Source organism: Pelobates fuscus, chromosome 8 (assembly GCF_036172605.1).
Source record: "Pelobates fuscus isolate aPelFus1 chromosome 8, aPelFus1.pri, whole genome shotgun sequence".
NCBI classification, from domain to species: Eukaryota; Metazoa; Chordata; class Amphibia; order Anura; family Pelobatidae; genus Pelobates; species Pelobates fuscus.
This window is the reverse complement of record NC_086324.1, coordinates 142,504,369-142,529,254: the sequence shown is the minus strand read 5'-3', so window position 1 is coordinate 142,529,254 and position 24,886 is coordinate 142,504,369. Positions and strand designations below refer to the sequence as shown.

The 24,886-nt window shown below is 41.3% G+C and overlaps 1 protein-coding gene across 1 annotated transcript in view; it reads right to left on the bottom strand.

Moving 5' to 3' along the window:
• Positions 1-24,886, bottom strand: part of DNAH3 (dynein axonemal heavy chain 3) — a 355,798-nt gene that overhangs the window by 145,205 nt on the left and 185,707 nt on the right. Inside the window, exons 24-25 of the mRNA XM_063430376.1 lie at positions 12,888-13,024; positions 6,012-6,213 (exon numbers count right to left, since the gene is read on the bottom strand). Of these exons, the coding sequence (XP_063286446.1) occupies positions 6,012-6,213; positions 12,888-13,024 (339 nt within the window). The remainder of the gene's footprint in view (positions 1-6,011; positions 6,214-12,887; positions 13,025-24,886) is intronic.

Genomic DNA, 24,886 nt, shown 5'->3' with positions numbered 1-24,886 from the left:
GTTTAATCCCCTAACATTTAAGGAGGCTAGTTTTATCATGGACATTCCTTGATCTGCTTCTGAAATCCCCCAGTAGCACCATCCGAGAACCAAGATGTAAAAATGACCAATAAAAACAAATTGAGAGGACAACTGCACGTAACAAAAAAATCTAAAACCCCACTGACCACCTTGCCCAGAGAGAACAAAGTCCTCCCTGCTTATGCATCATCTTGTGTTAGGTGTGCACCAGCAGTTAAAAGGAAGCAAATTTGATTGTAAACTCCTTAACCCAATTTAAATACCTTTTGTAAAAGGCGTGGAATATTGAAGAGAGAATGGAAATTAATAAGTTAATAGATAGGGAGAAAGACAAAGAGAAGAGAGAAAAAAAAACCCAAACAAACCCATATTTAAATAATTTGATGAATCAATAAAGTAAACGGACCCTCATATTCATCTGATCAAGTTGTCAAATACTATTTTACTGCTGAAGGTCGTCTACCATCAATCCACACCCTGTCCCCCGCGTTGACTCAGAGGTACCCATCCATATTTGAAGGTGCTAACTCATACAAAAAAAAATCTATTTTAATTGCTCCAATGATATATGTACGGTAAATTGTATTTTCCACCTACAACTTTTACATCATTGCATTCACCTTAAGATATGTGGTAATACAAAAGCACTCAATACCTATGTATATGAATTATCACAAAATTCAATCAGAGAAATATAAAGTGCTAGTAATGTGTCTTTAAGCACCATAATGAAAGCTAGACTTCATCTTAAATTATTGAAACCACAATAATCTTGCAGATTACAAAAAAATATTTTAAGTGATTAACGTGTTAAATATTGAAAATCTAAAAACCCTTTCTTTTTATACGTGACTACTATATCTCTTATAATTATGATAGAACTACTACTTTATATTATTTCACCTCACCCCAAATTGACAAAAAAAACAAAAACAGACCTCATGCATTTATATTTGACTAAGTGCAATAATTCAAAAACTTAAACATTTGAAACTACTATTATAGTGACATTGCTTACAAATGGAAATATCCTCTGTAATACTGTGTTATCTATCAACAAATCTCCAATCATTAACCCCTTAAGGACCAAACTTCTGGAATAAAAGGGAATCATGACATGTCCCACATGTCATGTGTCCTTAAGGGGTTAAACCCCTACAGCTTGAGGGGAAAAAAAAGGGGAACACATCATGCATTTATATTTGACTTAGTGCAATAATTCAACATCTTAAAAATGTGAAGCTATTGTTATAGCGACCTTGCTTACAAATTGAAGCATTCTCTATAATACTGTGTTATCTATCAAACAATCTCCATTCATCAAGCCCCTACAACTGATATATTAAATAATTAAATAAATAAAATGTCTCCTTCCCTTTTTCTTTTCTCCTTTCCTTCTATCTCTCACCCCCAATTCATGCAAGTACATTGGACAAGAGCCATTGTTGTAAACTTTTCGGAGTTTTGATCCGTTCCGTTTTTTCTCTGAAGAAGATTCTTATTCCGATAGGAAAAACCCACGCATATTTTATATTGTTATTCCTTAATTTAGAAGTATGAAGCATTAAAGGCTTTCTGGCATTGCTAAAATAAATTGAGTCTTACTAGACTGCCTATTTAATTTACGATGCGGCACTCAGACTCTCTTGCCTTGCAGCAACTCAGTTGTAGAGAGGTCTATATCATATTAAAGTACAGTGGCCATAAGTGGTATAAGTTAATACTTAATATACAATATGGATACGGTTATTTGTTTTGTTACCTAAGCATCTACTTAAATGTTGTTCCTGGGCAAAACTTTTGAAAAGGCTGGTTATGAAACATTAGACAAGAATTAGAATATATATATAGTTACTGTTAAGACACTACAAAAGAACCAGATTTAACATGTTAAACTGTCCACTTCCAATAATTATTCATTTTGCAATCAGCCAATTAGTATGCATTCAATCAAATAATGTGTTGAATTCTGCAATTATTTCAATGTCATATTCAGTCTATAGTTTACCCATGCTATTTCAGTTTATGTAATCAACCTGCTGTACTGAAAATTTATGCACTTGAAGATCATTTTAAGTACCCTGTATCTGCTCAAAAGATATACATGCACACACACACACACCATACACACTTCAAGACAACCATGCTCAAGAGACTTATCAAACGATTTAAGCCTTTTGCAGTTTAATATGTTAGGTCAACGGTTCAGTTTATCTCATCCTGATGAAAGTTTGACATAAACTGAACCATTGACCCAACACATTAATTTCTGTTTGTATTAAGCTACAAAAGGCTGAAATCTTTTGATAAGTCTCTAGAGCATGGCTCTCTCAAAATGTCTTACAATCCTGTACTGCACAGACAGTAACTTTATCAATCCAATTATCCCGTAATGAATGGGTAAAGATGCGCAGATTGCCTCCATGCAGTCTGGGGGCCCTAATCTCGGGTTAGTGGAAATCCCTAGTCTCAGGAGAGTGTAAATTACACTCCCAAGTGGTACCAACCACCATTTTAAAGGCGGTAGCTGAAATAGTTGACACACCGGACTGTAACTCCTACTAATCTCAGGCAGCATTTCTTTTTCTATGTATCCATTTTTTTTATTTCGACCAAATACAAAATTCCACATTTTAAAATTCTATAATGATTTTGGAGCTTCTTTATCCTGGAGCTGTCGAACAGGCTTATGGCTGTGTCATATCAAGGGGTGCAGGCAGCCATAAAGTATTTGTAAACAAGACACATAAAACAAATTTTCATTTCGATCAATGAGTCCATTAATAAAATATTGCTTACTAGACTGTCCATTTAATATGGTCAGCAACTGACAGATCTAATTACTACTCTGCTATGTGGCTATAAATCAGGGGCCACACGGAAGATACTCAGGCACTTTTTCACTGTCCCTCTGTATGACAGCAATTATGTGCAATATTCTAACAAGTCTATACCTGAATACCTGAATGGATTTCTAATAAAATGTATGAATGCATGTATGTAGCTGCAATATAAGAGGAAATAGCTTGTGTTGTTTTTTTTTGCCCCTTAAACAAGTTTAAAAATATCCTTGGGCAAAGTGTCTCTAAAAATCCTGTGGTTAATGTGTTTTCAGATACAAACATTGATTTATATTTCCCCAAGGGGACATAAAAAAAATTACATTTGTTTGCCGAGATCCCGAGACAAGTGTAAAACCATATGTTTGTATTTTAGATGTATCTGCAAGCTTTATAAAATTGTTCACATACTGAGATTTTTATTTGGCGTTACATTTACTGCTTCTGAGATACAGAGAGCATTCAGAACGTGCTTCCGCATTATAATTTTCTACATTGTGTATGCGTAGATTTATTTTTGCATATATATGTCAGAATTTGGATGTATGATTTGCTCCAATATCTCTCTACATTTTTTTCATATATTCCAATTTTTGATAGCAACATATGTGATTAATGACCCTCCGAGTCCAGATTTGACATATAATGAATTTATGTTTTGTTTGCATATTCTGAATTTACAGAGATTTTTTTATATGTTTTATTTCTCCGTGCAATAATTTACGTATGTGTATTTGTTTTACTTTATTTTGTATTTTGTTCAGGAGATTGATTTAGTAATATTTATTATTCAGGTGGCAATTTGGTTAAAGCAATTGTAAGGTATGTAATATTTAAAGGGGTACCCCTATGTTTAGGGGTACATCCAGAAACCCAGGGAATTTGTGTCCTGTGTAATGGGATTATGAGTCAGGCTAAGGGGAGGAGATGTGTGGGAGGCTTCTCAGTTATGATTGGATACTGTACTAATGATTGTAAATCCCTCCCTTGCATGGGAGAATGCTTTATAAGGAAGTTGTGTGATTAAAAGTTAAGTCTGCTCCTGATGCTGTGTGTCGTCCAGTCATTGGGATCTGTATTGGGATATTCGTGGATTACATTGCTTGCTGTAATTACTATTCTATGGTATTTTATAACTTGTTCCTGAGCCTTACTGGGATCTTTAGTGGAGTTAACCTGTGGAATACCAGCTCTCCACTACAGCGCGCGCGGCTCTTGCTGCGCATGCGCATTCAGCTGATGACGTTGGAAGGAGGAGGAGAGTCCCCAGCGTGGGAGGGAGCCCGGCACTGGAGAAAGGTAAGTGTTTAACCTCTTCCTCCCCCTTCAGCCCGGCGAGAGTGGGACCCTGAGGGTGGGGGGTCCTTTAAAGATTATGGTACAAAAAGCTATGCAAGAGAGTGCACATAGTTAAAACATTAGTTAACACGATGAGGTGGGGAGGTGGGGAGAACGGCAACCAGAGACAGCTAAGCAGCACCACCGGTAGTAGGCATGCGCAGTTGGGTAAGTCCAGAGTCACCCTATGCCCAGACTTGGGATGCATTTTGTGGTAACAAGGTAGGCACTGCCCGTAGTGGCACAGTATGAGCATCACATGATAATCCTCAGTACCCAGGTTTGTGCGATTGACAGCTTCAGCGAGTCCTGACGAGCGCTAACTTCATGAGACTCCCATCCGGTCCCCTTTCGGGAGTATTGGGGGGTCTTGTTAGACTGTCGCTGTCGGTGACGGGATATCCTCTGTCTGCGTGGGCGATGCTTTGGGGTTATGCCCCTGGCGGCCCTCTGCTTGGGCAGGCTTGCGGTAGGCAATGGTAGTGCTTGAGTAGAGGTGCTGTCTGGAGGGGACCCCTCTACCCCACTGTCTCCTTGAGCTTGGTGGGGTGCTGTGCGGCTTTCAAGGTTTGCCCAGAAGCGAGTAAAGATCTCCTCCAGCCGCTTCATGGACCACTGCAGTGGGTCAGAAGGGTCTCCTTCATGCTGCTGTGAGGCGCGCTCCTGTGAATTAGGCACGGCCACCATCCTGGATGGCTCCTCTGAGCACAACATGCGACTGTATGCTCTTTGGTGTTCAGTCCCGTCGGGCTTGCAGTGAGCAGATGCTTGCAGTGAGTTGGTTTGTCAGTGGGGGCCGGGATAACCCCCACCGGTCCAAAGGGGGGGTGAAACAGGTCCCAAAATGCTAGGTTAGTGAGGTGAAGGGACGGCCGTCCCCTCCACTCCGCTTGACACTGAAGGCCTCCGGGGCAGATTGTGATGTGTGCTTGGTATTATTTTCCAAGACTCTGCCGGGCTGCTGGCACGGTATATGCAGGTGAGTTAGTCGAGTTTGTCTTCGAAAATCGGGTGAAATACCCCTGTAATCTGTTTATTGACAGGTTTTGTCGAGGAGCACCTGGGACACACGTCTGCCTCAGTCGGCTGCCTGGCCCCGCCCCCGAAGCTGAAACATTTTTTAATTTACCAACGTGAATTTGGCGGAATGAAATTAACCTGTGTGAATTCGCCTGTATGAATTCACCTGTTTGAATTTGCTTATATGAATTGCCCTGGAGTGAAATTAGCTGGAATGCAATTAGTCGGACAATTTAGATTTTTGCCTCGAATGTAATGCGCCATCGAATCTAATACGCATTCAAATTTTGGAAACTTTCTTTTCCAAAAAACATTAGATTCAAGTAAACATGGTTTGTTACAAATTTGCCTTTCAAATATCTCATACAGTATAATTACATGGTTCTAAAATGGCATCATTTGATAATTGTATTTCAATCAGATTGACAGTTGTAGAGACCAGTTGAGGTCCCATCACAGTGCAAGGCCTTCGAAGAAAACACAATGGAACACACAAGGAGGACACAATAGATATTTCATACTGTATACGTAGATAATTCAAATCTACCATTACATCCATTGTAAATATCATACACAAAGTTCATAATAGGAAATCTTCAGAGATCATAACCACCTATGCTCCTTGCTCTCTATGGCAGTTTTGCGGTTTATAACAGGTCCAACACTAAATGTCATCAACAGATCGTTCCTTTGTTCACCTGTAAAGTTAATCCTACTGGGTTGTTCAAAGACAATAAAAATAAGCACATATTAAATTAAGAATGAAAAAAAACAAATAGAAAGTAAAATTACTTTTGCTTTAGCCGGGAAGATTTTCTGAATTAAAGGAACTGTTTCTTTCTCTGAGCTGACTATACCGGTGATTTCCATATCTTCAGTGAAGTCCAGCTTAGCTATCCCTTCAAAGCACTTCTTCAAGTGAGGTTGTACCCTCAATGGGTCTTTGGTTTCTGATAAGATTTCGAGCAGCTCGTCATTTGAAAGGAAAAAAAACCTTTTAAAGAAAACAAATGTAAACATATTGATGAGCATAACATATACTGAATGCATGTGAAAATCTTGGTATTAATTAAAGACTAACCATCCAATTGGAAATGGTACATTCATATAATAAGTTTCTTGTTAATTTATAGAGAGATGCCGTAGACATAATTTATCTATCATGCCTTTATTCTCCAACCAACAAATTCAGTGAGCACCCACCTATAATGTGTATTCAGCAAGGGTGTATGGACCTCAAGTCCTGCCTCAATCAGCCAGGAATCCAAAAATAGTTCTTACAGTACCTTTTGAACCTTATGCCAAGAAAAATTTCACATTGCTTAACACAAAAAGTTATACTGGACTGTTTTTTTTTTTTTTTGGCTCTTGAAGTTTTTGCTGAAAATAGACATGTACACAAGTGAAATTTTTTTTGTACGAATGATTTCGTACTAAATAAAAATGTCATTCGTTAATCCTGAATTTACTTTGTAAACCATTTGTTTTCTAGCGAAATTCGTTAAAATTTGTTTTCATCATTTCGTCCTGCCTCTCTTTTTATTTTAACAGTTGCGACGGGTATTATGGATTTTTATTTGGTCTTTTTTGGGGCTGAAGAAAGAAAAGAAAAAAGAAGACATCTAATGGTAACTATGAGATTTTATTTTACAGGGTTAGGGTGATGGCGGTAGGTAGGGTATTTTTATTGGGGGGAGGGGGGGTGACTAGGGGCTTGGGGACCCCTAGTCTTTTTTTTTTTATTTGTGGTCCCCACCCGCCGTTCATGGGTGGGGACCTGGGGGGGGGGACGACAACAGATCCCCCCCATTATTTATTTAATTAGGGTCCCCACCCGCCGCTCATGGGTGGGGACCAAGGGGGACATTAGGTCCCCCCAACTATTTATTTATTTAGAGTCCCCACCCGCCGCTCATGGTTGCGGAGCAGGGGGGACATTAGGTCCCCCCTTCAATTAATTAGGGTCCCCACACGCCACTCAAGGGTGTGGACATGGGGGGGACATTAAGTCCCACCCATTATTTATTTAGAGTCCCCACCTATTGGTGGGGACCAGGGGGGAAATTAGGTCCCCCCCTTTAATCAATTAGGGTCCCCACCCACGGCTCATGGGTGGGGCCTGGGGGGGCATTAGGTTCCCCCCCAATATTTATTTAATTAAGGTCCCCACCTCCCGCTCATGGGTGGGGACCTGAGGGGGGTTATATTAATAGCCCCCACCCATTTATATTAATAGCCTCCACCCGCAATAGCTGCCCTTTCACTAGTAGTTTTAAATTTGATTAGACGACATGCCACGAGTAGGGGCATGCGGTAGGAATTAACCTCCCTTTTATCAATATGAGGGTCATAGTGACCCCAAACTGATTTATATTTAGTGTTAATGACAGTGAGCAGCCATTGGCTGCTCACTGTTTAGGCGACATGCCCCTACTGGTGGCATGCCACGATTAGGAGCATAGAGGAGGAATTAACCTCACTTTTATCAATATGGGGGTCATAGTGACCCCAAACTGATTTATATTTAGTGTTAAATGACAGCGAGCAGCCACTGCCGCGAGTAGGGGCATGTGGGAGGATTTAACATCCCTTTTATTAACATGGAGTCATAGCGACCCCCATAGGGTTTAATGCGTGGGGGTGTAGGAATTAAAATTATTACAAGGAGGGAGCTGGTAGCGCTGCCGGCTCCCTCCTTGGCTTTTTTTTTTTCGGCCATGTACAGTGTTATTACTCCGTTTCTCCGTGCTGTGGGGGTTAATTCCCCTGCAGCATGGAGTCTATTAAACAAACAAAACGAAACGATAATTTATTTGTCAGTGGGCAAACGTTCATAATCTGCAGGAGATCAAATACTTTTTTCTCTCACTGTATAACAACTAACAGAACAAGAAAATTACTCTGAACAAAAACAATAGACTCATAAGAAGGAAAAAAGATATAGCTAGGAGAAATGGTAATAAAGATAAATGTTACAGAGCTGGGAGCAAGGAATATTGGATGGAATCAGATCAGCCAGACAAGTGCTAAGGCATATCTGGGAATATTTTACTAAAGAATCATCCTTTCAGGAGATTACGAAATGATGAGTGAAAGGTCATGGATTGGATTTGGGGTGAAATCTTGTTACAGTATTATGGGTCCTGGAGTGAGATTGAACGGAATAGAAAAGATCAACATTGGTGTGGGGGTGGAGTAGGGACGTAAAGTTGAAAGAGTGTATAGAATGGGTAGGGGTAGTGGATATAAGAGAGAAGATGAATACAAGGGTACACAAGGGTGAGGCATTTGAAAATAGAGTCCAAGAAATAAAGAAAACTGAAAAGAACTGAAAAAATATCCAGCCAAATGACGTTTAGAATCTAAAATTTGACTTTTATTACAAATCCAATAAAAAAGATCCGCATTTGTATTCAAGGATTGAATTCAAATTAAAGGACCACTATAGGCACCCAGACCACTTCAGCTTAATGAAGTGCTCTGGGTGCCAGGTCCCCCTAGTTTTAACCCTTTTTTCTATAAACATAGCAGTTTCAGATAAACTATGTTTATAATAGGGTTAATCCAGCCTCTAGTGGCTGTCTCATTGACAGTCGCTAGAGGCGCTTGCATGCTTCTCACTAAGAAAATCCCAGTGAGAAGACGCCAGTGTCCATAGGAAAGCATTGTGAATGCTTTCCTATGAGACTGGCTGAATGCGCGCGCGGCTCTTGCCGTGCATGCGCATTCAGCCGAGGAGGCGGAGAGGAGGCGGAGAGGAGGAGGAGAGTCCCCCGTCCGACGCTGGAGAAAGAGGTAAGTTTAACCCCTTCCACCCCCTAGAGCACGGCGGGAGGGCGGCCCTGAGGGCACTATAGTGCCAGGAAAACGAGTATGTTTTCCTGGCACTATAGTGGTCCTTTAAATGTTATAACTCAAAGTTTAGCCTTAAGATAAAAAATATAAAACAAAATCAAACTGATAAATTCAGATATCTACAGAATGACTGAATTATATCCATACCGGTTTAATTTAAAGAGAAAAAAATGTGTCCTCTAATAAAAGACATAGGGAAAATAACAAGATTATTTCTGTTTCAGATGGGTTTATGTGCAGAACATCTGAGGATATCCAGGTGGCAGTGGGCAAAAGGCGGGGAAAAATGCAGAATGAGAAATCGTGTGAAGGGAAACAAGAAAGAGATGTAGATATCTGCAAGAAATGGGCATTTAAGCCCAGAGAGGATGTTAGATAGTATAGACAAATAGTAAATATATAGGTAGATTTTCACACGCAGTCTATTTTGTATAGTTTGATATTTTTCAGAATTTAAAGTAAATTTATATTAATTTCAAAGTTTAGGCCAAAATTAGCTGAACTGTAAAGATTCCCTAAGTCAACTATGTTTACAGTCCAGCTTCAATTCAAAATCCGCCTTAAATTCACACTGAATTCCTGACAATTTACATACGAGTATATAACCTTGTTAGCAAAAGAAATATGATTTATTCTCTAAGCAAACCTTTGCTAGTGATAAGTTAGTACAACGTTCTACTGAGCCACGTTATTAGTGATGTAAAAAACAATCAGCCTCTTTAGATGATAAACTGACACATATCTCTTTAGATAGTGACAATGCTTTTTCTTTTTTCCATCTCCAGATAAAACCATTTAATTAAAACATCTTAGCAAATGGTGATAATCCTTAAAGCGTTTGTGTTGCAAATTCCTGCTGTGTTAAAAGTAACTCTCCTGTTAATATTTTTAAGTTATTATACACAAGGATGTATTTACCACAAGGCAAACAAGGCATTTGCCTAGGGCGGCACTTTCAGGGGGGGCGCCAAAAAATGCCACCCCAAGCTCCCAGACAAATGCCTTGTGTTCTGGGGCTGTCCACCTTACTCTGAGTGAGTGAAAGAGTGAGTGAGTGTAGCTGTCAGTGTGTGTGTGTGTCTGTGAGTGAGTGAAAGTGTGTGTGTCTTTCAGTGAGAATGGGTGTGCCTGTGAGTGTGTGTCAGTGTGTGTATGTCGTTTTATGTGTATCTGAGAGTGTGTGTCTGTCAGTGAGTGTGTGTTGGTTAAACAGTGTGTGCCAATGACTGTGTATCTGTCAGTGAGTGTATATCAGTGCATGTATCAATGAGGGCATGTGTCTGTCAGTCAAAAAAGTGGCCTTGACACGAATTGGGGGGTCAAATTTAGATTTGGGGGGTTCCCGAATTTATTCGTGCCTAGGGCAGCATAAATCCAAAATACACCACTGATTATACATCTTCTATTATTGACATATAAGTTATTATATATTAAAATTGTGCGTTCGATTTCAACAGAATTGTGATTCATTTGAATTTCGGGTGATCAGCATTTTGTCCGAATTCCACAACTTGGGAACAAACTTAGTGGACAATAGAAATAACCATTTAATTTGTTTCTTTATTCAGAGTACTGCTCGTGGCACCAGAAAAAGGAGAAGAAAAATGGAGAAGCGGCTGATATTTTTTTCTTTTTTAACCATCTTAGTTTGCCATGTTGGGCAAGAAGGTCTAACAAATTATTTGAGCTGTATCTGATGTGCAAAAAAGACGTGGGAAAGAAATAAGATGACTCATGTAAAAAAGACGATTGATGGGTAGAGGACAGCAGCTAAATGTTCATTTTATTCACAGATATTTAGAAATTACCAACAGAGGAAAAGTAGCCCTAATAGAATTAGTAGTAAAAATAATCTATAGATTTCCATGCAGGGTTGTTCCAGACACTTTGCCTTTCGCTACTGAGGGAGACAGATCAGCAATCATCATTGTGTGTTTAACCATTGCTGTGTCTGTGTGGGAGTAGGACAACCTGTGCCATTGATCTTGGTGTCAGACTGGTGAGGTGGTAAGATTACTGATATGCCTAGCCACTGCCACTTTTATTCACTGCTTTAGAACTATTTTCTGATTTGTCATTTTATTTTTTATTTCTTGTGAGAAAAGTTGATTTTGCAGTGTGCTTCAGTTCCACTGCATGTACTTTGCAAATTGCAAAAATGATTGATATGAAATTGCAATTAAGCTAGGGAATATTTTGTCCGGTTTTGCTTTGCAGCACACTAATTGGTGCGTTTTCACTCCATTTTGAGGTGATTGCATGGACAAAATTTGTCCAAACCGAAATGCCACATAAACGAAACTTGGATAGGCCGAACAAAAAACAAAAATTTCTGCACAAACCAAATTATATTGCTGTGCACAAGTCTATTATACATCTAATATTAGTGACTTTACTTGGCTTGGAACTAGTTGGACCTATCATTTTGATATAATGCATTATAAAATACGTACATAGAAACACTAATGTTCTATGTCCAGTAACATTGAAACAGTAATATTTCTAGGTATAGATTTAAAGGGGAACTATCACTCTGCTGGAATTTATACCATTGAGAATTACCTATACCCCATGTTAACCTATTATCTTTAGTTGCTCTTTTTTCTAATTTTACATAATTACTTGGTAAATTACATCACAATACATTGTAGCTAAGGTAAAGTCATGACAAACATTGCAAAAAAGGAGGGGAAGTAATAACATTGTTTTATTTCCCATTTTCTCTGTATATCTTCTCTATGCTGACTGCCAGAGTTTATAACAAAGATTAACAAAAGGCTAATATGGAACGACCAAGGTTAAAAACTGTGAATACCTACATTTCATTTTATTTTTCATACCTCATGAATTATTAGTTGTTAAATATAGGGATAACTAAACATAATATTACAAATCATGGGAAGTGGAACACACATCCAATTTAATTATCTACAGAATAATTGGGTAAAAGATTGGTTTGGATTTATCCAGAGCTCTAATATTGTGGCAAACCAATGGGACCTAGTTCCTTTACAAAATTTTCCGAGGGAACTTTGATCTCACAACTGATATGAAGGGGAACATTACTCACATTACATTCAAATAGAGCACTGGGCATTTAAAACATGCAGAGAGACTAAGAAAGAAATGCTCTACTTTAATTTATTTCTAGGCAGCTATTAAATCTTACGTGTCTGTATATAACCATGTGCTTCTCAAATTACATGAGGCAGGCATAATTTTGATAAGATCGGTATAATGTGACTTGACAGTTGGGAAGAGGTGAATAATTAAAGAAGCTCCCATACTTAATTTTTTCGGACTTAAATCTGGGATTTGTTTACATGCCCCTTGGCGCACAACTATGCAATTGCAAATCGCAGTCAGTTGGCGATTCTGTAGTACAAGTTTGAGAACCTTTACCTTTTGAAAGATTTGGGTTCAATTAAATATATCCGCTAACTGATGAAATTAAATAGCATGGCCAAATAATATTTGTGATTATTAAACACAAGGAGCTTTTAAAATAACACCTGTGTCAAAACTGAGTAAAATGATGCATACTTTGCGGACTCCCGTCTCCCTCTCTGGTTTTCTCTTTTAGCTGTTTGGTGCCAACTTGTGAGTTTATGCTTTTAATGCAAATTGAGATAACTGGAGAATATATTTGTACCTAAAACGAGACTTTTGCAATAGGACTGCATGCCACGATGTCCCAAACAGACCACGTTTTTTTGAATTACAGCCCATTGTTAAATTTATTCTTTTACCAGCTATGTTAAATGTCAAAGTAAATACGCATATTTGCGTTTTGTTCTGTTGAGAAGCACGTACCTTGGGAAGAACAATCTCTTCTTTTCTAAGTAAGCATTGAGACCTCTCTGGATATCTTCCAGTAGGATATTGGATTCCTGCAGTCTTCCTAACATGTTTTCCTGTTTTGTTGCGATAAGCACTTTGGTATCTTTTACCTGAATAAATAAATATTTGTTAGTTAGTGAATTTCAGAATAAACTAGTAATTACATATTCTATTCTAAAGAATTCATTTGGATCATGAATTCATCTTTTAGTAAGTTGCCCACCAGGAGATAAAATACAAATGAGCTTTCCAAATTGGCTTTGTGGTCCATTTAAAATAATGCTGTAACTGGAAAAGACACGTAATTAAAATGAACATACAACAATTAAACTATTACATAGATTTAAAAATAGAAAGTCCTAATGAAAGAGCCTCGCTATAAGATATACATTAGGATTCTTATTATATATTATATGCAATCAAGCATATTGTATGCTGGTAATGAACTAGAGGGCAAACACAATATTATCTACATAATCCCTTACTTACAGTCAATGTACAGATCTTTCTACTGATATTTATTAAAAAGCAAAAAGAAATTTAAAAAAGTGTGTGTGTGTGTTTTAGTTTGGGTTATTTTTATCTTGGAAAAAATAGGATATAAAAAAACATTGTGTACTTCGGTAAATTGAGATTGGGTAAATAATAAACATGTAATAAATCCATGATTTCACATAGCTTTGTTCTTTATTTGTTTGATTACTATAGTATATATTAATTCCTTCCAAATTATATGTATGGTTTCCAACATTGCTTAGTGTGTGGCTACACAGTAGGAACTGTTGAAGTGCTGTGTGAATTATTTGGGGTTCAACAAATGTGGAGTCATCTACCAACAGCAATCAGATTTTTACTGTTTAACTTTTACGTCAACAGCATTTAAGATAAAGACTATTACAAAGAAAAATAATGATGTACTAATATGGGTGTTTCTATAACTTTGCTAGCAATCTGTATAATTCAATATGCAGATGAACTATTCTTCCCTTTAAAATGTAACCCAATATTTTTTTAAGTGGAAAATGCACGCCTGAAAACCAATTAATTCTCATTTCACAAAATTTCATTTATTTTATAAACTCTGTTTTGTACGCAACAGCCAATATGTTCGTAAATGGTTTTAACACATTAAACATGAATAATGCTCTAGGTTGACTTAACAATCTTGCTCTTTCAATCCTTACTCTGAAATGAAATAGTCCATTTAGCATGGAGATGACTAAGTAGAGTTACTAGAGGTACAAAGTATGAATTGCCAAACCTCCTCAAGGGGGTTAATGTAATAAAACAAAAACTAAAATATAAAAAAATAAAATGTTTGTATTCTGTTTAAGAGTTTTGGACAAAAATAAAGAAAAGTGCAAAAATAAATATAAAGCAATTTATAAAATATTTCAAGTTATTAAAACCCTTAGCTTTCAAAATAGCAACTTTGGGGCGGGGCCGGGCCGCCGAGCCGAACGGTCGCAGCTCACACCGGCTCCGGCAGTGAAAAGCCTAAAATAACATGAAACCAAAAAAATACCCACGATACCCGCCGGTCACAGACACGAGAGGGGAGACCAGGTGGAGAGGAACCTGGGAGTGCAACGATCGTGCACATGCTGAACCCTCGGCACATACAGCAACCCCTGAGGCCTACGCTACGTGAGCGGGACCCATGGTGCGCAAGTAAGTAGCGGGGGACCTGGCCCGGCCCCGCTACCCCCCCCACCCGGCCGGGGGGGTGATCCCGGCCCAAAAGTCGGAACTTCGGAGGCTGGAGGAGGAGGCACACCCGGAGCGTGACGCTCCGATACACGGAGCCGCACAGGCAGAAGGTTACACAATACCGCATAGCGCCACGAGGCGACCCACACAAGCCCGCAACAGCAACCCGCGCTGGGTAACCCGGACCCCCGAGGCGGCGGAACTTACGTCTGGACTCCCCCGGACGGCGGTCTGGTCGACGGAGAATCGGCCCTGAATCCCGGATTTGGTGGTGGTCCGGGAGACGACAGCCCCCAACTCTGTGAGCCCGGTGGAGCTGTGAAGCGTGGGCCCGCCGGCGGACCGGTGGCCGGAGGGCACGTGCCGGCTACATGTAAGTGGCCGGAGGAGGGTGAGGCAAGACAGGGCAGGGGCCCCGGGAAGGCCCTGCCGAAGCTGGGGAGGTGCAGGAGGCGTGTGCACGGCGGACTCTAAGGTGGGGAGGCCGCCGGACAGCTCCGGTCTCCGAGTGCCCACAGCGTGGTGGAGCCCCCTAAAGACACGGAAACCAGCCTGGGGGAGAAAAGGGGGAGGACTGTCATACCCGGGGGAACCGGTGGGACTCAGGGGGATACAACGGACCCACCATGTGCAGTACTATCCCGAGGTAGCCATGAGAAGGTCAAATTAAAGGGAAGCCCGAAGAAAAGCCACAGAGATGGCCGCCAAATGCTCATCAGACAGCTTTATCGCGCCGGGCGCCATTACGCCCCCTCCAGCGAAGTGACTTGTATGTTAACCCTTAGGTCCTGCTTTGCTAGGACTTACCATGCAAATGTTCCCTATTACATAAGCCCATGTACATAAGATATACTCTTTAACATGTGTACATCTAAGTCAACGTCGCATTACTAATAGCTAAGATTTTTTATAGCCTCACGATGCCAGACAATGGCACCGCTTCTGCTACAAAAGTTTTACAATTCTTATATTACAGCCTCAAGCCATACACAGTTAAATATACAGGGTACAGCATGTTAAATAATATGGTGGTATGCACAACCCTTTCACCAGAACTACATGGTGTGTTAAGTTAATTACGTTATTTAAATGCGCCTCTCCATGTTTACATGCTTACATGTTGATCTATTTTTATTTGGCTACAAAAATGCGAGATAGATGGATAAGTCTCAGGCCAGGCAGCAAGAGCTTCGTATCCCGCACTACTACACTTGCTTAACGTAATTGACATATCTAACTCTGCAAAATTTGATTTCGCTCAATTCTTGTCAGCGCTTGGTTACTTTAAATCACTCGCGAACTGCTACCAGCGCCTTTAATCGTTCACAAGTATAGCATAATTCCGTGCAGAGTACATACAAGATGGGCACTAGATACTGAAAAGACGACTACGTTATCAAAACATATAGCCGTAAATCAATCTAATTGCCTAGATCAGTCACTATTAAGAACGAATATGCTATGTTATACAGGCTATGACGAATCCGCTCCTGCTTAGGTGACCAAATGCTTGCACCCTTCTATACTGATGCTTACGCCCCTGCGTGGGCAATTACATGCTCTACCACAAATCAGTTTGATATATGCGTTTATATTGTGAAAACAATAAAAATATTCAAAACAAAATAGCAACGTCCTCAGGGCTGGACTGACAACTCACAAGAGCAATTGTCATAAAACATGGTATTGTGATCATCCTGTCAGGATGAAGGTATAACTCAGCAACCTAATGATAGGGCAAAGCAGGAAAGGATAGAATGGCATATTACCGGACCTTACAATAGCCGTACTAAATGCTGGAAAGGTCAGAGCTAATGCTAACCAAGATCTCAGGCCTAGGGGTATACAGAACAAATAATATGGTGGAAACAGTACAAAAGAACAATAGGGTAAGACAAGATCAGCATCAGGTACAAGCCAGGTCCAGTATCCAGGAACACTTGGGTTCTAGAACAATGGGCAGGGCGGAATTATGGTCAGGAACTAGTCAGTCTGGAACACAAAAATAGCAATTAAGATAAGAGTAACACGCATAAGGGCCTAGAAATCATGGAAGGGCACTGCCTAGATGTCAGAGGTATATATAGGGCCAGACACTTGCAAGATAATTGCATCAGATTTGTGCATACGCGTTGTGCCAGACATAGTGCCAACTATTTAAAGGACCACTATAGGTACCTAGACTACTTCCGCTTAATGGTAAAGTGGTCTGGGTGCCAGGTCCATCTAGGATTAACCCTTTCTGCTGTAAACATAGCAGTTTTAGAGAAACTGCTATGTTTACAAATGGGCTAATCCAGCCTCTAGTGGCTGTCTCATTGACAGCCGCTAGAGGCGCTTCCGGTGAGGGTGAGGGGGACCCAAGGACCCTATAGATCCAGGAAAATGAGTATGTTTTCCTGGCACTATAGTGGTCCTTTAAACTACAGGCACGAAGATTGAGGTTTGAATCATTTCAAGATGGGTAATGTTCATGATGCGAACATGAACTACTAATAATAGTGCTGTGTTTGGTTTAAATAGCTGTCCATGACTTTATCAAGAATGCTTTGTTTTGGGCAAGTGATCCCCGACTTTTAGAGAGTGCCTGGTCTGCAATGTCAATATTGATATGGGAACTATGACACTTAGACGCAGATGAGCCAATATTAGGTGATCTACACCACCTGTTTATACTGTCCCTTTTAGCATGCTTAAGAAGTAGGGAGGGGGTTATCAGTCAGGGAATATGGGCGACATGGACTTGGGCGGCATAGGAAGGCGGTATCAGGTTGGCTAATGACGCTGCTGGTGGTGGAGTTACACATCCGGCAGCAAAAGGCCTTAACTCTTTTTATGCATTGTTTCAAACTGAAACGCTCCACATACAAACTCCATGAACACTTAAAATCACTGGAGTAGTTGTATACTAGTTGAATAATCAAAAAAGAAGAAAAAATACAAAAATATACTCACAAATTCATGCACATTCACACACATTCTGCCCCTGACGATGATGTATTAACACACCGAAATGCGTGTTGGGCGTTCATTTTTTGTTTTATTTATTTCACCTTTGTTTCACATTTTGGTAGCACTATGCACTTTTGAGTGAAATTGTGGTTCAGGTAGGCACTAGCCCTGTGCGGTGCGGAGGTAAATAGGGACAACAAGTGTGTGCGCTGATTTTCAGGTCACCCCTAAACCACTATCTCCAGTTCCCATCAGCAGGGAATCTCATTGATGGGTTGTGGGTGGTAGCCATGCCCATTGTTCTCCCCTCCTCCCCTTTTTCCTTTAGAGGTGATTTATTAGGTAGGAGATAGTTCTCCTTAGAAGGACTTTTTATCTCTTTTACACCAGGGTCTTTCCATGGAGATCATCGTTAACGTTAGGATTTCTCCTTTCCCTGTTTACTCCTACAGCTGCTGCTCCTTTATCTCCTTTTGGATTACATGGTAGGAGTTGTTCATCTCCCCTCCTTACCTCATCTACTATTACCTGCCCGAACATAAGGATAACTATTTTTCCAGTTCTTTGATGCATTTATATCTTTGGTAGACAAGTGCTCCCTCACTTATCTAGTAGCTCATCTGTTGATATTAATAAATGTTGTGTTTTTTTTATTTGGCTACTAGAATATTAGACTGGGCTCTTTCCCACTAGCCTCCTCTTAGAAGGTGGCTACAGGGATTTTTGACTTCTATACATTCACACACACATTCTTTCTTACACATACATAATCACACCCAAACTCTCTCATACACACACATGATTATTTTTTTATTTTTTTCATTATCTGTGGCTAAGAGGGCTGGAATGCATCTTCTCCCCGGACGCCAGTGTGGTTGTTGTAGTTATCATTTTATATAGACATATATTCCTCAGTGCCTTACAATTATAGAAAGGTCTTGCTCAAACGAGCTTACAATCTATGAGGATTTGAGGAAGGCGGACATATATAATTTGGTGTCTTGCCCAAAGACACTTACTGCTAAGGTGGTCTAATTGGGAATTTCCTATTTCTAATGCAGTGACATTACCACAGTCTTTTTTACCACACGTTTGCTAGACGCATGAGGCCACATCAATAAGATGGCTGACATTGTGTGAAGTTCTCCGACAAATGACTACCTGACTAGCTTATGACGGTTACACTACCTCTGATGCAAAAACTTTACAGCACATGTTTATGCTCAACTGTTCCCTCATGTCATATTCCAAAAAATTAAAATAAATGTGCAGTTTATTCACTTGCCATGTTATTATTTCAAAATGTATGATGGTATAATGCTTGTTAATGCTGTTGTGGCGATACAAGCTCGTTTGTAATCATTCGCACAACAAAAATAAAGAATAAAAATAAATAAATATTAGACCTGTACACAAATCCTTTTCACCTCTGAAGAAGGAATAAGTATCTTAATCTCCGTCTGAAATATTTCCCCCCCCCCCCCATATATTTATTTATTTATAAAATATTTTACCAGGAGGGATACATTGAAATTTCTCTCGTTTCCAAGTATGACCTGCATCCACAAAACATTGCATTGTTACGATAGGGTACAATAAAATACAAAAAAAATACAATATACAAAACACTATATATACATACACACATATATAAATTTAGCACATAATAGGTAATATATTCAACCAAGTCAGGTGCATTCTGTATTGAGGTATATAGCCATAGATCTGTTAAAAGATTTTAGATTGAATAAAGATTTGAATGTATCTCTGAGGTTATTCCATAATTGTGGTGCTCTGTAGGAAAATGAGGATTGAGTCACTTTTTTTTGTATTAGGGTATGCTAAATATCATGCTGGTACTGGATCGGAGGCTATAGGAGGTGGGAACAGCGATCATTTCTGCAGTACGAACATAAAAAACAAACCCTAGAGATGTTATTGAAATCCAAATTGCAAAAAGCTGTGACTATAGATTTGTTGGATAATATTTTTTTCATGTTGGCTGTTTTCCAAAAGTTTGTAATTCTGGACTCAATACACAATTTGGTGTTTACCACTTGAGCCCATTAAGGAGTTTTTTGTAAGGAACACATTTCTAATGGTGATTTCTGCGGTGATGTCTCCAAAGTTAGAACATTGTCTTACAATTGCTTTTATAAAAAAGACCCTATTTAATTTGCAGTTTTGTGATTAAAATATTAAAATTTTTCGTAGCTGGATATAACAGTTCTTAATGAGAATTTAAAAAAAGCCTGCATGAAATTTTGTTGATATGTGTTTAATACGAACTTAATGTTCCAAGTGCCCATTAATTTGCATTCATTTGTTTTGATTAAACTCTCTAAATGCAGACGTCCTAGGTGCAGAACTTATATTCCCTGTATAATTATCTCTGTATAATTATGAAGGGTAAATATGCTGCAAGTGTAATTTCCTCTAATATCAAAGCGTGTCCTGAAACGGTCACAAATATTAATGCGTTATTCCTAAACCTGCGACAATTTAAAATATTTGCAGCAACATTTTTGATTTTAGATTTTTAATAGATTAGTAATTGCCGGAGTATCAAATCTTTACACACTGTTTTTTTTTTTTTTTATCTTGGATTTCTGACATAGTTCCCTTATCCTGAGTGTGTAAGTTTTTTTATTATACAAAGTCAATTTTTAAAATAACACATATGAGTTGGTGAAATCAGGCCAAATGGTTTGCTAAGCATCATGGAAAGCAAGCATAATCAACCACAATGACACTTTGTTGTCCGTTACAAGACAATAAACATTAGGAAGCACATGGAGTAGTAGGCCTAGAATTTACCTCCCAACGTTGAGTGATATGAAAGCAGGATGGAGAGAGTCAGGTTCAAGAGAGCAACCAATAGAGATGTCCTGAATAGTTCGCTGGCGAATAGTTCCTGGCGAACATAGCTTGTTCGCGTTCGACACGGCGGGCGAACATATGTGATGTTCGGTCCACCCCCTATTCGTCATCATTGAGTAAACTTTGACCCTGTACCTCACAGTCAGCAGACACATTCCAGCCAATCAGCAGCAGACCCTCCCTCCCGGACCCTCCCACCTCCTGGACAGCATCCATTTTAGATTCATTCGGAAGCTGCATTCTTAGTGAGAGGAGAGACAGTGTGCTGCTGCTGATTTAATAGGGAAATCGATAGCTAGGCTAGTGTATTCAGTGTGCACTACATCTGATCTCTGCTGTAAGGATAGCACCCCAAAAAGCCCTTTTTAGGGCTAGAACATCAGTCTGCTTTTTTCTTTTTTTCCTGTGTAATCTAATTGCAGTTTCCTGCCTTCCAGCGTGTGTGTCAGGCTCACAGCGTATACTGTGCCCACTTGCCCAGTGCCACCACTCATATCTGGTGTCACAATAGCTTGCATTTAAAAAAAACAAAAACTTTTTTGACTGTAATATAATAGCAGTCAGTTTCCTTCACACGTGTGCGTTTCAGGGCCTGCCAGGGCACAGTGTCACACCAGTGCAACTCATATCTGGTGTAACAGTAGTGTACATTAAAAAAAAATAATGTAATAGATTGAATAGCAGTTAGTTGTCTGCAAGCGTGTGTGTCAGGCCTACAGCGTCTACTCTGCCAACCTCTGCCAGTGCACATTGCCACTCATATCTGTTGTCACAGTAGCTTGCACGCATAGTCCCACTAATCGAAAAAAAAAAATGACAGGCAGAGGTAGGCCACCCCACAGGGGCCGTCGTGGTCGTGGTGCTGTGATTCCCTTTGGCCTTAGAATAATGCCCTGTGTTCAGAGGCCACGTACCCTGAACTCGAAAAGTTCTGAGGACATAGTTGACTGGCTAACACAGGGCACCCAATCTTCTACAGCTTCCGCTCGGAACCTTGACGCACCATCCTCCTCCAGCTTAGCTTCGGGCACCTCTCAAGTTACAAAAAAAACATAAGAAGGTGCGCTATACCTTTAAAATATAAGTGCAGCAAAGTGCTACGTGCAAAAGTGACAATAACTTACAAAATAAATATCATTCAGTTGTTCCAAATAGGGGATATGGTACATGAAAAAAAAGAAAAACATAGCATAATACTGTATAAAACTATGTAAAGCAACCCAGAGAATTGAAATAAAACTCACAAGGGAAGAGCAGTGAAAGTCTGCTCTAACTTATCCAGCATGAACTCCACAACACAGGACTTGTGGATGGTAGTGAAAGCAGCAGGACGCCAGCTAAAAAGTAAAACTAAACGATCTTTATTTCTTCCAAAAAAAAGAAAACTCCCTTTTCCCCATAGAAGGCCAGTTTTCGGGATGCCGCAGGCGGCTGCGAGGGGAGGCTGCACTCCGCTCGCAGTACTCACCCTCCAGCCGTCCGCGGTCCCCTCCTCCACGTGGGCTCAGCGAGCGGCATCCCTCCAGCCTTGGATGCCGCCCGCGTCTTCCTCCACGTCCCCCAGCGGCAGCATGCATGACGCTGCACGCTGGGAGACCGCCCAATATATGACATGCCGGGGTCAGTCACCTGACCCGGCGTTAAAGGCACAGTGCCTCAATCACAGTGGGAGGTTTAGATATCTCCCACGTGTGATTGTTAATTCTGATTGGAAATTATCCAATCAGAATTAACCTTATGGTTTAAATACTTACCTTTCCTGTTCCTCCCTGCCCTGTTGTGGTCTTTCCTTGCTAGCATTGCTACTTAACTTGTGTTTCTCTCTGGTTACGTACTCTCTGGCTTGTGTATCCGACTTTGCGACTTTCTCCTACCCTCTGCAGCTTGCGGCACTGTAGAAGGCACTTCCGGGTTCGGAGCTCCGTGCGATCACGTGATAACGTGATGATGTCGTATGCGGACGTGATGACGCATTTCGCCTAGGCAGGCTTCCTCAGATCACCTCTCAAGTTACCACTCGCCCGCCTGCCGCCACCACCAACACTAGCACCACAGCCGCTTCACTTGATCTGTCAGAGGAGTTATTTACACATCAGTTGGAAGAAATGAGTGATGCGCAACCATTATTGCCAGAGGATGTAGATAACAGGGATATGTCTCAGTCAGGCAGCATTACACACATGGACGTACGGTGTGATGATGATGATGTTGTACCCGCTGTTGCTTCCTTTGCTGAGTTGTCAGATACAAGTGAAGCGGTTGATGATGACGATGCGTCCGTGGATGTCACGTGGATGCCCGCTAGAAGAGAAGAAGAACAGGGGGAAAGTTCAGATGGGGAGACAGAGAGGAGGAGGAGACGAGTTGGAGGCAGGGGGAGGTTGTTGCAAGGAGCTAGTGGCACAGTCAGACAGCATGCATCGGCACCCGGGGTCAGGCAGACAGCACGCCAATCAACGCATGCTGTTGCCATCACCAGAATGCCGTCATTGCAGAGCTCAGCAGTGTGGCATTTTTTTTTGTGTGTCTGCCTCTGACAACAGCGATGCCATTTGCAACCTGTGCCAAAAGAAACTGAGTCGTGGGAAGTCCAACACCCACCTAGGTACAACTGCTTTGCGAAGGCACATGATCGCACCTCACAAACGCCTATGGGATCAACACATGAGTACAAGCAGCACACAAACTCAAAGCCGCCATCCTCCTCCTGGTCCAGCATCTTCAGCCACGTCCACCACTGCTGTCCTCCTTGCCCCCTCTCAACCATCCGCCACTCCGTCTCTCGCCTTGAGCAGTTCCCGCTCATCTGCCCACAGTCAGGTGTCTGTTACGGACATGTTTGAGCGTAAGAAGCCAATGTCACAAAGTCACCCCTTGCCCGGCATCTGACAGCTGGCTTGTCTGAACTCTTAGCCCGCCAGCTTTTACCATACAAGCTGGTGGAGTCTGAGGCGTTCCAAAAATTTGTAGCTATTGGGACACCGCAGTGGAAGGTACCCGGACGAAATTTCTTTGCACAAAAGGCAATCCCCAACCTGTACTCGATTGTGCAAAAGGAAGTAATGGCATGTCTGGCACACAGTGTTGTGGTAAGGGTCCATCTGACCACTGATACCTGGTCTGCAAAGCATGGTCAGGGCAGGTATATCACCTACATTGCGCATTGGGTAAACCTGCTGACGGCTGCCAAGCATGGAATGCGTGGCTCTGCAGAGGAGTTGGTGACACCGCCATGACTTGCAGGCAGGCCTGCTGCCACCTCCTCTACTCCTCCTACTCCATCCTCTTGCATAACCTCCTCGGCTGAGTCCTCTTCTGCTGCTGAGTCTTGCTCCACATCAACGGCACCCCCCCAGGCTCCCCAGGTACTATTCCACATCCCGGATACGGCAGTGTGCCTGAAAGCAGAGAGTCACACCGGACCAGCACTCCTGTCCGCCCTGAACACACAGGTGGATCAGTGGGTGACTCCGCACCAACTGGAGATCGGCAAAGTGGTTTGTGACAACGGAAGAAATTTGTTGGCGGCATTGAATTTGGGCAAGTTGACACATGTGCCGTGCATGGCACATGTGTGTAATCTGATCGTACAACGCTTTGTACATAAGTACCCAGGCTTACAGGACGTCCTGAAGCAGGCCAGGAAGGTGTGTGGCCATTTCAGGCGTTCCTACACGACCATGGCGTACTTTTCAGATATCCAGTGGCGAAACAACATGCCAGTGAGGCGCTTGATTTGCGACAGCCCGACACGTAGGAATTCAACACTCCTAATGTTCGACCGCCTGCTTCAACAAGAAAAAGCCGTTAACGACTATTTGTATGACCGGGGTGCTAGGACAGCCTCTGCGGAGCTGGGAATTTTTTTTCCACGTTACTGGACGCTCATGCGCAATGCCTGTAGGCTCATGCGTCCTTTTGAGGAGGTGACAAACCTAGTCAGTCGCACCGAAGGCACCATCAGCGACATCATACCATTTGTTTTCTTCCTGGAGCGTGCCCTGAGAAGAGTGCTGGATCAGGCCGTAGATGAGCGTGAAGAGGAAGAGGAAGAGTTGTGGTCACCATCACCACCAGAAACAGCCTTATCAGCATCGCTTGGTGGACCTGCGGCAACGCTGGAAGAGGATTGTGAGGAGGAGGAGTCAGAAGAGGAATGTGGCTTTGAGGAGGAGGAGGAAGACCAACCACAACAGGCATCCCAGGGTGCTCGTTGTCACCTATCTGGTACCTGTGGTGTTGTACGTGGCTGGGGGGAAGAACATACCTTCAGTGAGATCACTGAGGACGAGGAACAGGACATGAGTAGCTCGGCATCCAACCTTGTGCAAATGGGGTCTTTCATGCTGTCGTGCCTGTTGAGGGACCCTCGTATAAAAAGGCTGAAGGAGAACGACCTGTACTGGGTGTCCACGCTACTAGACCCCCGG